The sequence below is a fragment of the Artemia franciscana genome, chromosome 1, assembly GCF_032884065.1.
Source record: "Artemia franciscana chromosome 1, ASM3288406v1, whole genome shotgun sequence".
Lineage (NCBI taxonomy): Eukaryota > Metazoa > Arthropoda > Branchiopoda > Anostraca > Artemiidae > Artemia > Artemia franciscana.
Window position 1 is genome coordinate 22,753,479 of NC_088863.1, and position 15,491 is coordinate 22,768,969.

The 15,491-nt window shown below is 35.1% G+C and overlaps 1 protein-coding gene across 2 annotated transcripts in view; it reads right to left on the reverse strand.

Moving 5' to 3' along the window:
- Positions 1-15,491, reverse strand: part of LOC136027018 (galactosylgalactosylxylosylprotein 3-beta-glucuronosyltransferase P-like) — a 99,718-nt gene that overhangs the window by 57,847 nt on the left and 26,380 nt on the right. For both annotated transcript variants that reach the window (XM_065703925.1, XM_065703935.1), the window contains 2 exons: positions 12,974-13,171; positions 609-769 (listed from right to left, as the gene is read on the reverse strand). In XM_065703925.1, the coding sequence (XP_065559997.1) occupies positions 609-769; positions 12,974-13,171 (359 nt within the window). The remainder of the gene's footprint in view (positions 1-608; positions 770-12,973; positions 13,172-15,491) is intronic.

Consider the following 15,491-nt stretch of genomic DNA (forward strand, 5'->3'; position numbering starts at 1 on the left):
TCAGGTCTTATCTGCCTCCCCCGCTTCAGACACCCTCGAACACCATCTTCAAGTTTGCTAAATATAGAAGACGCACATAAAATTAAACTTTTCCTAAGATCATGGACGTTGGAAAAGAGGTGCCAGAGGATAAGAGTTGCCCTACCCTGGGAAAGCAATAAAATGAACAATTTCCATTAAGATTTAGGCTCCTGTGTCCTATCTCCCCGTTTTTCAGCTTTTAATCCAGTTAAAACAAAGCCATTTTCATTTTTAAGGAAGAAAACTAGAATTTCTAGGAATCTACGACCTATTAAGACATTTAAAATACTTTAGCGTATTATCATTACAGCTTTACTGTAAATTTTCAGTGTCTCAGCAGAGTCCGCATTTCCAGTTTTGATCTGCTTTTGATTTGGCCTATTTATATGTTTCACTCTTCATAAAAGGAATCCTTTCTTTTGTTTATTTTTTTTCGAATTTTCTTTTTGGAAAACTTTGCAAGTGAAAAGCTTTCATACTAAAGGAAGATTCGAGGCTAAAGAATGCAGTTTTAAATTGTAATTTGACGACCATTAAGATACTCATTTTGATATGGAGGGGAAAAGGTTCTTAAACATAGTTCTTACCTCTTCAAACAATTCTAAGTCATAACTATTGTCATCATCAGCAAAATAAATAACGCCTTCTGTTATGTTATTGCTTCGCAGCCACTGTAATGCTGCATTGCGGTTGGAGACGCCCCTTGGCTTGTGACCAGGTTTGGAAATGTATTCATCTGGCATGGGAGCTAAAATATAATTATATATTGTAAAATTTATCAATCACGATTTATTAAAAATATTTAAGAATGCCTAATTTTTAAAGCTATTATTTACTGATCAGTTATTCCTATTGGCATTATTTTATACTCTTAAAAATGGATGTTTCGTTTCATTACCCACTATTCGAGCTCGACACTCAAGCTTAACTTTTTTTTATTACACCTTCGATTATTAAAAACTGTAATTTTTGCTTTAGCTACTATTTCAACTACACGGCCATTTCATTACTTCCGATTGAAACGTGTGCATAGAGCACAGAAAGCGTCTTTGTCCGGAGAAAGCTCAAAATTTCACGGGAGGTGGTCCGATCAGTCTCCAGCTCAGCAATGTGTGCTTCTGATCGCTTTCTAGAGTTTTTATCAGTAGTGTTTTTGCACGTTTTTATTTATATATTTTATTTTTTTGTGCAAAGCAGAATCATTGTTTCAAAGTGCTTAATACTATACTATGAATTTACCAGCATCGCCCCAGCCCACAGTGGGCGCCAACCCTTCTGGCTGCCGTTCTGTCCGCCCCGTACTCTGGAGGGGTCCGGTCACGTCTGGGCCTCCGAGTGAGACCATTTATCAAGTGCCTTTTTAATTGTCCTAGTGCTTTTATTATACATGTAAATATATTTCCAAGTGCTTATGTAAATATGTTGTTTAAAAATTGTAGTGCATTTATTTATATTAAGATACAATGTGCTCTATATGTATCTAAAATATCCTTGTGAATCTAAAAATATCTAATATTGCCATAGTATATGGCAAAACGTCCTATGATAAAATAAAGAGTGTTACGCCAGACACAAAATTCATATGTGGAATTGGCGTGCTTAATATTATTGAACCAATTCGTGGTTGATTATGGATGATTTAGCTGAATCCATTGAAAAATAGTCTCAGGAGGTGTTACTATTGTTCACGGTCAGATCTCATCATGAAAAAATTTCTGTAACTGTTAATCTCCATAATCTCTTTCATCAAAGTAAATGTTTGAGAACACTTTGCACTTACTTACTATATTGTCTATAGAGTCTTTCGCGATTCGAGTTCTCTTATAGCATTAAACAAGAAGATGTATTCCGCTTGTTGCCCTAGCTTGCAAAAAGAAAGGAAAATATTTTAAAAGAAAACGGCTTGTTCAGGCGGGTGGTAGTTTCTTTTAATTGTTACTGCCAATAATCGCAGGGGCTGTAAACACTATTCTCTAGAAATGGCCAAACCGTACAAATCGAAGCCAATTGAGCTGGCTCTTTCACCAAAAGAGCACTTTGAAGATACTTTTGAAAAATTTATTAAAAATGAAATAATTGCATGTGATAAAAGATTAATTTGGCTTCAAAATGCTCTTCGACGGTCGATAGGCAAAAACCCTACTGTGAAAGACCGGTCCAAGTAAATGTAATTGATCAGCCTAGAAATTCACCACAAACATCACCACCGCCAACACCGCCAAAACAAGAAGAAGAATTACCTCAAGTTTCATCAAGTATTGTACACCTAATGCCTCATTCCTATCATGAGCAAAGTAAAAGACTCTTGACTAATCTCGATGAAGATGAACATTTAAAAATTGACGACAAAAAGAACGAAGTTCTAATCCACGGAAAGCCCTACAATTTAATTGATTTGATTGCGTATCGCAATCGACTTGAGCCTTGCGATAGTCATTTGTATAAATTTTTATATCAAATTTTCCAAAAATTCTCATTGGGAATAAACATGTTTTAAATTGATTAAGGAAATACGAAGAAATACCGAAATATATGTCATTATCGGAAGGCATGCCAAGCGTTGGTGATGATGTAAAGGGTATTAAGCGAAAGCGTCTTTCTACATTATTTAGTATGGAAAAGGGTAGCGGTCACTTCACATCGCGTTTACGTTCAAAATGGCTTAAGTTTTGAAACATATTTATGCAAATATTGGTAAAGCGGGAGGTGTAGGTCCCCCCAACACACATACCTGAGTCAACGGAGTTGAAAAGAAGTTGGCGACGGAGTATTTCCAAAATGAACCCAGCTACACTCTTCAGCGAAATCATAGAACTCGAAGTAATCATTATCGACAAACTAGAGCCTTTTCCCGTTGCAACAACGTCATAATAGACCGTAAAATTACATTTTACTTGCAATCAGTGTTTTTAGTCGCTATACCTATGCCATTCCATTGCGTTCAAAAGAGAGGTGATGAAGTTGATAGACCTCTTGAATCTGTCTTCGCACAAGATTCTTATAAGAAATTCCAACAGATCGAGGTAGTGAAAAAGTTAATCTGCATTTAAAAATGCTCTATCATAGTTATATTGCGATTAAGGCGGCATTGGCTGAGCATTTGATAATAACTATTCAACTTTTAATCTCAAGACAAAAAAAGAAAACGATCAAAAATGGGGTTTTAAAGGCTAAATGAAAATACCGAAGAAAACACAGAAAGCGAACATTTTGAGGGAACAACTGTCTATCTTCTATTACAAAAAGTATTTTCCACGTTTTTTTTGGTTTTCGTCTTTTCTCTTGATCCTATTATTTTTTTTTCGCTGAAGAAGAGAGGCGGTTGTTCTCTCGAGATATTCGCTTTCTTTGTTTTCTTCAGTATTTTTGTTTGGCCTATAAAAATCCCATTTTCGATCGTTTTATTTCCTTATGTTATGGAAGGCCAATGTAGTTTAAGAACTTATGTTTAATCTTAAGAATTTGCACATCGAAAAACACAGCTGCTTTTATTCAAGATTTAGATAAAATTAGGCCTTATGAAGTACGTCAAAAGTCCATGAAGTTCCTTATGAAGGAACTTCACAAGTCCGTGAAGTTAGGCCTTATGAAGTTCATCACATTAACAATAAACTTTACATTTACCTAAACAATATTCCAATGAAAAGGTTGTGAAGAAAAAATTTAATGTTGCTGAGACAGTTGCAATTAATCGAACAAGTAATATTTTTGAAAAGGGAAATTACTTGTGATCCACTGAACTTGTTAAAGTGTCAAAAGTCCTAGACAATAAACCCGTAAAGTATCGTATACCTGACATGAAAGATGACGAGATTCTTATTGGCTTTTTTGATTATGAATTACAAAAAGTCAAAACCATTAGAATATATCAAATTGAAAAGATATTAAAGATTCAAACCCGCAAGGGTAAGAGACAGTTGCTTGTTCACTAGCTAGGATACAACTCCGATTTTGAATCTTGAATTGCCGCTGATGATGTTCAAAATGTCTAATGATTTTAATGTGAAATTCATGTCCAATGTCTCTGACCCCCTCTATGACCATTTGAATAAAATAAGTGATTTTTGGACGAAACTCTCCTTGCCATCACAGTTGAGAGAAAGTATGAAGTTGCTCTTTTTGATTGTATTTCTAACAATACATATGATATCCTGATAATGAATCGTACATGTGATATAAAGTAAGACTAAATGATTCGCTATAGTATGGCGAGGAAGAGGAATGGATAAAGTCACTTAACTCTGATACATACCTGCATCTCACCTTAAAATACAAAGAATATGGTAGTATGACTGATTTGGGTCGTAGTATCAATACACAAATCTCTGCTCGTAACAATGGTGCCTTCACATTCAACTATTCAATGGAACAGAGGAGAATTTACGTTAGCTCTCCTATTGACAATGAAATGATTCATCTCAACGATAGTCTGAGATATGTTCTTGGTTTTAAACGGAATATATCCGAGAGTAAGTGCCGAAAGCATCAGTGGTATGAAACAGGTCAATTTTGGAGAATACTCCCCCGGCTTCTCCTCCGAAAATTTTATATTTCTGTACGCATCCTTTGTCATGACATCGAGAGTTGGTAATACCGATGTCCCCCTCCTGTGTGTTATTGAATGAAAAATCACACATGAACACATTCACCCCTACAATATAAACCATCTTCAATATATTTCAGTCAACATTTAGTATTTTTAGCTCTTTTAGTTGACATTATGAAGCAAATTGGGCGATCCTCTAGCAATAACGAAAGGTTTGCATGTGATTACATCTCATTTCCGACCTGTTCAGTGAGATGGCTAATAGAAAAAAATACTTTTGTTTATTCTGATATTGATTATTATGTTGCTAGTCTTGGACCACGACAATTGGGTCATGGAAAGGACTACTAAAGGGGTCGTTCGTTTACATCTGGTTATAGCTTCGGAAATTGGTTTGCTAATTTGTCTCGCTCTGCATTAACCCTCGCTAAAAAATAAATTGCATCGGCTGCCGCAGATTTTGCGTCCTCTAATCTAAACGATTCGGGGTCTGGGAAGGATTTTAAAAAATGTGTTCCACAAAATCTCAGGTCTGGCACGCGGTCCCTTGGCGAGTGATTGAAATCACGACAAAGCGGAAAAGGTTTAAAACATGCAAAAAATACCTCATCACTCATCAGTCGCAACTGAGGGCAGAAGCGTAAAACATCAGTCTTGTCAAAGAGGAAACAAAAGGTAAAAATTGTTAGACCGAAAAAAGGATTTGTTTTCCAAGAAATAGCATATCTACCACACAAAGAATCTCATCCTTCATTCAACTCATCTCTAATTATTTTCAATGTGGAAAATGTATACGTGAGTGTAAAACATTGTTACTATGAACAATTTTATCCGCAACAGTCGCTCCCTGAAAACGTATATTTTCAAACTTATTCTAGTGAAGATTATTTCATAGATTTGACTTCTACATTTATAGATTTACATGTCATACTCAAAACATCTAACAATGAAAAATCAAGTGCATCCGAGGGATCATCCTAAAATTATATACTACACAATTTGTTTATACAGATCAGCTACTACATAAATAGAACGTTGGAGAGCACAAGCAACAATGTTTGCAACATTTTGCAACAATGCAAATCATGGAAGTTATATAAAATTCATGTTGATGACTCCAGTGTCCTACAAAAAATTGAGAGCTATGGCTATTTGATATGAATATAAAACGGACACCGACGCTAGCAGTATACTAAGAGATTTGACAATTAAAGGTTTATCCTTGGTAGGGAAAATAAATAATGAGATATGCAATATACCTCAATGGTTGCCCCCCATTGTTAACATTGATATAACTCTACAACTTGCTCCATCCAGTTTAGTATTGCGAAAAGTGATTGGCACTGTACCCGATTTGACACTCTCTCTCACCTCGACAATACTTCATGTACGAAAACTGCAAGTTATGAGTTCTGTTACTTTGGCAATTGAAAAATTAAGGGTTAGTGGAAATAATACCGAATTGCTCGTTCCTCATGCAATCATGAGTAAACGATATATTGCTACGGGTACACTTAACTGCAAAGATTCATCATTTATAAATGGTGAATTTTCTTCAAAGCCTGCTTTGGCTTCTGTAAAAAGTGCCAGTGTCGTTGGATCATGGACATGGAAATTCTTCACATAGATTTGAAATGTTTGGACCTTTATCGCTTGTATGTAAAGTAAATGGAATTGAACTCTACACTTTATCCTTTGATATATACAACAGGATCTTGTATGAATTGACAATTCAGTCCGTAGATCGAGATTAACAGTTATTTGAAAATGGTATAGCCGAAGAAATCTTTGCAAAACTCATGGTATCGTCCTATTTTATTCGTCCGGTACTCTATATATGTCTATTGTCTGAACGGGCAAAGTATGTTTAGAATACACCTTTGCCAAACGATTTGAAGAAAGTATTGCATTAATCACGCAAAATAAATTTGAAAACTATTGGGAAATTACCCCTGATGGCAGTTTTCTATTAGACTTGGCACTATGAACGCAATTCAAATAATGAATGTATTCAATTTGGATCCCTACATATCCCAACACAAATGTTATTGCATACCCTCAGATTTCCTTGATCATATTCAAAGCGTTAACAACACCCTTATGACTATTAATAGTAGCGCATCAACTATAAAGACAAGACATTGGCTCTGCATCTTTCAAGCGGCAAAGAATATTGAATTTCTGGGTCCACTTGGCCTACCGTATACGTTCTACGCGCCTCACATTAAAAAATTTCTTGAGCCAAGTGAAAAATCAATTATTCAAAATTGGAAGACATACAATATTTATCAACCAAAATTTGTGCTTTTCATGTACTATTATATTTTATTTATCTATGTTGGAGATATACTTACAGTAAATTCCTTAGCATTTATGGCGACAATCCTCGATTGAACGACTTTCTTGTAGAAAATAAACTTTCCTACTTGTATAATACAAATTTCAGTGCCCTAAGAGTGAAATGCATTAAAAATATTTGTAAATTTGTTTATCAATACAATTTTTATGTACAAAACTCTGTGTCCTCTAGATTTCTTCTTCGACGTACCACATCACAAATGATCATCATAAATGATAAACCATCACAAATGATAAGTAACGTCAGCTCGTCAGGATTCAACTTGTATTCATCTTGGTATGCAAAGTAAGGGTCACATATATTTTCTACAATATAATATAACTTCATTTTGATTATTTCTCTTCGTAAAGTCAATAATACTATTCTGATTCATATTTTAAAATTCGCATGTTTCAATTTGCTTATTTGAAGCAATGTTGCACATTAAATTTTCATATGAAGAATCACTTTCTGTAACAGCCAAATAAAAGTCAGTAGGTTTATAATTATAGTGGCCGGTATCTTTACAGCGATGGCTTAAAAACCAGACTCTCTTATTATTCCCGCAATTGAGGCGTAGACATGGCTCTTCTTTGAAAAGCAATTTGAAACCACGATGATACCAGTCTCTTAAAAATAAACTGAAATCACGCTTAGGGTTTGTTGCAGTCATGCCTGTGTAAGTATTTTCCTATTAAATCACATTTAACATAGTTACCATTGGAGCATAGGAAACCTCATAGGAAACCTCTAGTAATGAGAGTCACAAATCTTTTCAAACATGAATTACAGTCTTTAATTTGCACATCATATGTTCTTTGCAATCTACATGGATTGCATTATCTACACTTTCCATTATAGTAATCAACAAAAGTGCAATTCTCACAGGATGACCAGCCGCTCAATGTAAACAAATACAATGGATATACATAAAACATTTTTTGATGTTGACTGACTCACTTCTAAAAACAAACTGACTGGAAAATAAATGTCTTCTAGGAGGAGTAACTGAGTGACGTCACAAAACTTACTTGAGTTATTTCTTGTTGCCATGCAAAATGACCCTCTAGGTATTGATTAAAACTAAAACCACAATAAAATTTGTTTTGTTTTAATTAATATATTAATAAATTGAGTAAATGCATCTAGATCACGACGTAAAAGCTCATACAATAGCCCAAAGACGGAGAGTCATTTCTAATATATCGTTGAGTATTCTTTGAGAAAATATTTTCCTTTGAAGAGATAACTCTAGAAAATCATCAACGAGAATCAACAATTTCCCGAAATCACTAGATTCCTTACGATTTTTGCCTCTCAAATCTAATAATTTTTAATCCTGACACTCTCACCACCGACTATAGACTAACAATAGATCTCACTATTAGCAAACTCACTCCTTTTTTATAGATTAATTTGGACCATTGTCATCAATATATTTCACTAATGCATTTAATCCATCTTGTCATCTTTGTATATGCATTATATTCGCCTTTTCTTCAAAGCATGACCGTTCTTCCGACTTGAATTTGCTTAATGATGTAACATATTCCGCAAGTATTTCATCCTATTCTAGAATTAGCTGGCAACCCATTGTAATTTCTATTGCAGCATTTGGCACTCTCTAGGTTTCATTTCGCCATTGTTACCACCTTCACTATCCAATAGAGTAAAAGCATCCATTACTACATAATAATATACTTGATGTTGACACAGTGAACTCTTTTCAATGCTGAAGCAAAGTCAGGCAAGATTATGTCACCCTCAGCTCCATTTACGTAACAGACGTTATGTAACCTTTACGTAACACCTGTATATCTTAGAAAATTGATAACATCTGCGTCTTGAGGGAATCTTCGTTCAACTTTAATCAGTAAAGGAAGAAAGGAGTAGCTAATATAAACCTCATAAATTCTATTGAGGCACCAATATTCGCTTAATCCAAATAAGTACCAACAAAGGAAAGTATTAAAAAGTGAATTATTTTGTCACTCCAGGCATCTTTCATGAAAATTTTTTGAAATATATATGTTGTTTGGGAGTTCAGGATTTACAACACTATCAATCAACTGAGTTCCTAAGACTATTCTTAGACAACTCCTTAGAAAATATCTAGCGTATCTTCACGAATGTTTAGACTCGCTAGCATTCCAGAACCATATTTACCAAATTCCAATTTCATGGCTTCGTGTGTTCTAATCAATCTTCATTTTAATGCTTAACCTCGTAATCTATTTTTCAATTAGCATTACTTGATCAGTTACGGAACATTTTCAAGGCTGTTGGCTATTGGACATGTTAGGGAATCTTCAAGATTGTCCCAACTACAAAAACATCCTTGGTTTTGATTATTTTACTTTCAACATATTCACTACAGGCTGTGACTAAAATCGTCTCCGGTACCTGGGTGAGTGTTCTTTGGGGTCCAAGCTCGATGTAGCAGTTTGTTGACTTCAGGGTCCAAAGGCATTTAAATTTTGGATAGGAGCTGGCTATTTTCGTTACTGTAGGGAATCCATTAAATTTGATTTTAGTGAAGAAGTAATTCCGTTAGGTTTCCATCGTTTTGAGCGAATGTTTACCTGCCCTTTTCCTCGGTTAGAGCAGTTACAAATACTTGGTAGCTCCCTGTTTTCTTCCACCTAATTTTCTCATCTTTGTTTTCCTAGAATTTTTTTTTTCAAACAATGATCCTATTGGTTCCCGTTGAATGTACCATCTTTGTATCTAAAGTTGTGTTTTCAATTAGCAGGTTTGAAACGTGTTTTGAGCGGGTTTGACAAAAATCATTTTCAGGCTCTCCGTGTTGAACCTAGCAAAACTAAAGCGTTTTCATCTTAGGGGTTCCAAGCGTGTTGGACATGGATTCTTTCAAAATTGTAATGCGATAGAATAGCATGGTCGAACAGAGGTTCTGAGAAGACATTCGCCGCGTCGAACACAGCGCTTAAAACGCTAATCTGCAAAATCTGTGTCGAACTATGTGTTGGATGTGGGTGGCCTGAAAACAAAGCTTAAATTATTTTATTGTATTTATTAAAAGACCAAAATTATGGATCAGGATACCGGTTTTTAGACACTTTCAAATTTCTTGGGTACTAAAATAAGCTTTTTACCCAACTTGATATTTGAATCCACGGGGTTCCGATCCAGGCACAGAAGTACCGCCTTTAGCTTTACCTAATACGTAACTTCCTTAATTGTAATGCTGACCAGTGAAGTTAAGCTAACTAATCAACGATAAAGTTTGAAAAAAATGTAAAAAAAATCTTTGTCAGTTTTTTTTATCACGTCAAGTTTTTTGTCATTAAGCCTCGTTAAGGACAAAGCTAAGGGTATAATCAAAGATTATAAAATACTTTCCACAAATAAATTTCAGATATGCAGCCGTAACGAAATAAGGAGTTTAAAAAAATGGAATATAAAATGTTCAATTTTCGATATGTTTGTTTTTTCAGTTACAGTGTAGATCTGGTGAAGGCATGGCATAGGCCAAGGCCGTATCTAAGATTTTGTTCGGGGAGGGTGGTATATTCTTTTCGGGGTGGGAGGAAGGGTGCAAAACAACTTTAAAAGCGCACAAGAAATTTGTTTATATGTATTTTGTTGCAGTTTTAACGAGTCTGACAAGCATTTCTGGGATGTGCTCAAAACCCTTAATCCAACCCTGGATATGCCATGGGTATAGGGCAAACTTGGATATTAAAAAGAAATATAGGCTTACCCTTAGATTCTTCATTTTTTTTTTAAAGTGTTCTTTCTTCTTCTTTTTTCCGTTCACCTTTACTGAAAATCTTTTGTAAATAACTCTGATTTCGAATAAATGCCCAAAATTTCTGCTCAATATCATCCTAGATCCAATTAATTCAAAAAATTTAAATTGAAAACCCATGAAGACCCCGATGCAACACTATGTTTTAAATCTATTTTGATTATCTTTGGCAAACAAGCAACAGAATAGGTGCATAATTGTAAAAACTATAACTTTCAGAATTATAGCGCTGTCGAAATAAAAGATAAATAAGAGGTAAAGAAAAACTGAGGCAAAAATATAAAAAGGTTTTGAATATTATTATTATATACGTTTTTTTTATTTTCGCCTGTGTTATTGTTTATTTCATATCTTTTCACCCTTTATTTGATTTTTAAGTTCTGTTTAATTTGATTTAGTCGTTTTTTCATTAAAAATGCTTCTGGAGTAAAGTTAAAACATTTCGTCTTTTATTATTATTAAAAGTTTGTTTATTTTTTCCTGTTTTGTCCTGTTTTTCTTTTATAAAATATTATACCCGTTTTTCTATATTTCCATTTGTTTAATTTGCAAACCAAAAGGCAATCTGATCTAAGAAATAACTTTTTGTCGAAATACCCCCTCGGGGAATTCATCCCGGATAATTCAACCCCCCATGGAAAATTCCCCACACGCAAAATTGAGCAGCCACAGAGAAAGTACAAACTAGGTACCTCAAAATGTCGATCAGACGTCCTAAGGGGTAACAAAAGGACCTTATATAAAAGCAGTTCCAGGACAGGGGCCAGATGTTCGCCAATTACTTTACACTTAAAAAAAGGAATATAAATTTTTATTTTCGATCGAATGAGCATCCTCCGAAGTTTTTACGACCACGAAGGGGAGGCTGGGAATGAGAAAAGGGCACTTCCACCTCCTATATGGAATAAGTTCAGCTGATTTTGGGATTCAGTGCTACTTTTTACTTTCTTAATAACAGTGTAAACCAGAAACATCCCCGGAAATCAAAAGTTATTGTATGTCAACTTCTATCTCACCCTCCACCCCTACCTTAGAACTAATTCTGTTTTTGTCTGAAGGTTCAATGAGATTTAGGATGCTATGACATTAGAACATTTACTTTAAGGAACCTGTCCCCTCCCTAACTACAAAACAATCAGAGAACTTTGCTCTAGAGGTTTCAAGCTCTCATCTACAAATAATTGGAGTTATGTATTTTACGCCAAAAAAAGATCATGGATGTGTGTTTTTTTTCGGTTTTCCCAGGGATGATTGTGCAGAACCAAGGGTCTTGAAAGATCTAGAGAGGACTCATTGGAACAAAAATTAAAAGTTAAAGTGCTCTTTTAAGTTCCAAAACAGAATGAAGGGAAACTATCCCCCTCCTATGCCCCTTTTCCCTCAAGACATCCGAATGAAATTTTAAGATAGCCATTTGCCTCATATCAGAAGGGGTTCTGAAACGTCAAAATCTTATTGAAGGATCATAATTTTCTTGGATTTCAAGGTGTATTACTTGAACCAACCTTTTTTTTATAGGGACATTACCCATGGACACTAGTAGGGGATGGCAGCGCCCCCTGCGGAACAAGACTACGTCAAATGATACACATAAATAGGAAAATAAGAAATATTATTGTTTAAATCTGAATGACAACAAAGCTCCTTGTAGCTCTTGCTACCCCATTTCTAAGCCTAATGATTTGCTTGTTGTTACTTATTATACCCCCTCCACTTCTCCATCTCAGTACCGTTAGTAATCAGAATATAAGGTCGCATCCCACAATGAATCCCCCTACCCCTGAATCTTCTATGAATATCTAAAGGCTCACCTAGAGATAGAAAATTAGGGCATAGAAGCACAATTTTTGAGAGTAGAAATACACTCCCCTAATCTACACAAATATCCATCGGCTCTCCTCCATAATGATTAATGCAAAATTACACAACACTGTACATAATCTTATCAAGCCTCAAATGAAAAACTGTGTTAAATGAATCTTCCAATGGATAGTTTTTTGATAATTTCAAATCGTTCACTTAACTCAGAATTTTTCACTCGCTGGCTTTATAGCACCTTTTGGGCTATAATTGTTGTTTTACGTCACAGAATGGCAGAAAATACCATTCCACAATATTTTATTGTTACTTAACAAGTGAGTAGAACATTTATTTCCTTTCTAGTGAACAATCAAAATTATTCGGGGGAACATTGGAGGGAGGTTTCGATGAGGAATTTTCCGGAAGGGGGAGGGGGCTGATTAGCACCGGTTGCTAAGTCCGATGTTGTTTGAACACAGAAAGAAGAGAAACTCACCGACAAGTAATGTATATGGAATTCCCATCTTTTCGACTGTTGTCCTTACAACTGGTGTCAAGACTTGAGCATCTTCTGCAACAATCCAATGCAAGTTTTTAACTTGTCTAAGAGTCTGACCTAGTCGAGTTAATTCTGGAATTTGTTCTGGACGGCGAAACGTAGGGGTTATAACATACACGGTTGGAGAAAGGTCGTCTGAATAAAGAGACAAATAATTAATTAGGAATTCAAGCTAATTTGTTAACCAAAGAACTAAACAATCGAAAATTAAGACGAGTATTTAGAGATTAAAGCTTTGTAAGGCTTTATGAAGGTTTTCTTTCACGATTAGGGCTCCCTCCTACGAAGTGAGCTGGGCACTTCCCGAAAGGGAAATCTGGGTGTATTTTTGGCCGGACAAAAAAAAAGAAAAGCAAAGAATCTTAACGTATCACGATGATAAATCCAACTAGTGAAAGAAAGATTAATAGCTTTTAAAAGCTATAGAAAGAAAAATGACAAAAATTTCAGTCGACATCTCTGCTCAACCACCTTCAATGAAGCAAAGAAAACAATGGATACATAACACAGACAAAGTCCTCAGGACAAAATATACACAAACCAAAACTCAAACTAAAATAAAAGAGGCTCTCTCCAAGCAACGTTGAAAGAGCAATTGGTTAGCTGCCCTTTTGCTGTTGCTTGGAAGGGGCCTAGTTTGTCATATATTAGATTCATGTAGACCATGGAATTATGTCTTAGAGACCTGAATAGAAAATTCCTACATTTATAATAAGATTCTAGAAAAGGATTCGTTAAAGCTCAATAGGCAATCCCAAACTTCGACTTTTGCTTTGATGTTTATAAAACTTTAGATTTTAAACGAAACTTCGGACATATTTTAAGTTTATAAAGCTTAGACTCTGAATTATACTGACACAAGTCCAGTTGCGAACGAATTCATAAGTTAGGGGTAGGGAAGGGTTTTTTCGAATCCTGCCATTCGCAGATCAACCAAAGTTCGTCGTCAGATCTCAGCCAAACTTGATAAGAAGTAAAAGCTTCTGTCGCAGTTGCACTTTAACCTCTTGTCATCACATGGACGTACGAGGGGTAAGAGCGGGAGGAGCCACTGCCCCCTCCCCCTAGAACTTCAAGTTTACACTAGATATGGGTGAAAAAGTAAGTGGTTGAAAAAGCAGTTGAAAAAGATAGATGGCTAAAAAAAGAAGTTGATAAAAGGTAGATGGTGGAAAAATCTATAAATGAATAGCTGGAATGACAGAATAAAAGCTAAACAAGAAGCAATTATCCACACGTCTTGAAAAGATTTAGCTATAATTCAAGAAGATTAATGCTGAAGTTCATTGATAATTTATGATTTTTGTCGATTACTTATTAATAAAGATTTCACAGGTATTATAGAACTTGCTGACAAAGTAAGGTTTTGTGAGCTGCTAATATAACTTCAGCTCCCCTGCCTTTTATCACAGAACAGGCTACCCCCCCCCCCCTAGAGAAGAAGCTACGTACACCCATGTACCCGAAGACGTTTTTAGATTTAGTAGGAAAGGAGATAACTCCTTTGCTTTTTGGGAATGAGGACAACTTTTGCAGACGGTGACAAGAATAACTTCTTGCAACGGGACAACTTGCTGAGGTGTCCTAAAATCATTGTAATCAAGACATCTACCAAACGCACAGTCTGATCCCACCAAAAGTGATGAGAAGTAAAAGTAATTATCCTAGTTCTGGCTTATGGTTCATATTTAAACAAATTATATATTTCTCATCTATTCTTTCACTTCTCTTCGTCTAAAATCAGCATAAGAAGACAATTCTTTTGATGTATCTATTGTTATCAAAATTCCGTTTTTAGAGTTTTTGTTACTGTGGGACTAAGTTGCTCTTTACTTACAGCTCGTTACCACGAACTCGTTGGTCAAACTTCACATCTAATTCTCCTGTTTGGGTAGAGGGATCCCTTTCTTATTATCAACAACAGATTTACCAGAAGAATTCACCTGATCTTAAAAAAATTAGTGAGAAGTAAAAACTAATGCTTAGATATAACCTTGCAGGTTGAGAGAATACATCACTTGAAATTCGAGAGTGACCTAGCAAGATGTTCCACTAAAAATATTATTATTTCGGATGAGATTTTTAGTAAAGCAAGTTTGTTTTCAAACAGTTCGTGGTAATGAAGTGTCAGCAAGGAGATACCCGGGTCAATAGTAACCACAACTTTAAGAATGGAATTTTGATTCCAATAGATACATCATAAGAATTGGCTTTTTATGCTGATTCCAAATATATAAAATTAATAAAGTTTAATGTTATCGACCAAAAGTTACAAGAGTAAAAAAATTTGCATGATTTTTGAAAAAAGGGGAAAATATCCCCCAAAAGTTTAAGACATCTTATTCAAAATTGCTCCATCAGATTCAGCGTATCAGAGAACCCCACTGTAGAGGTTTCAAAATTCTATCTACAAAATGTGGAATTTTGTATTATTTGCTAGAAGAAAGTTCACTGA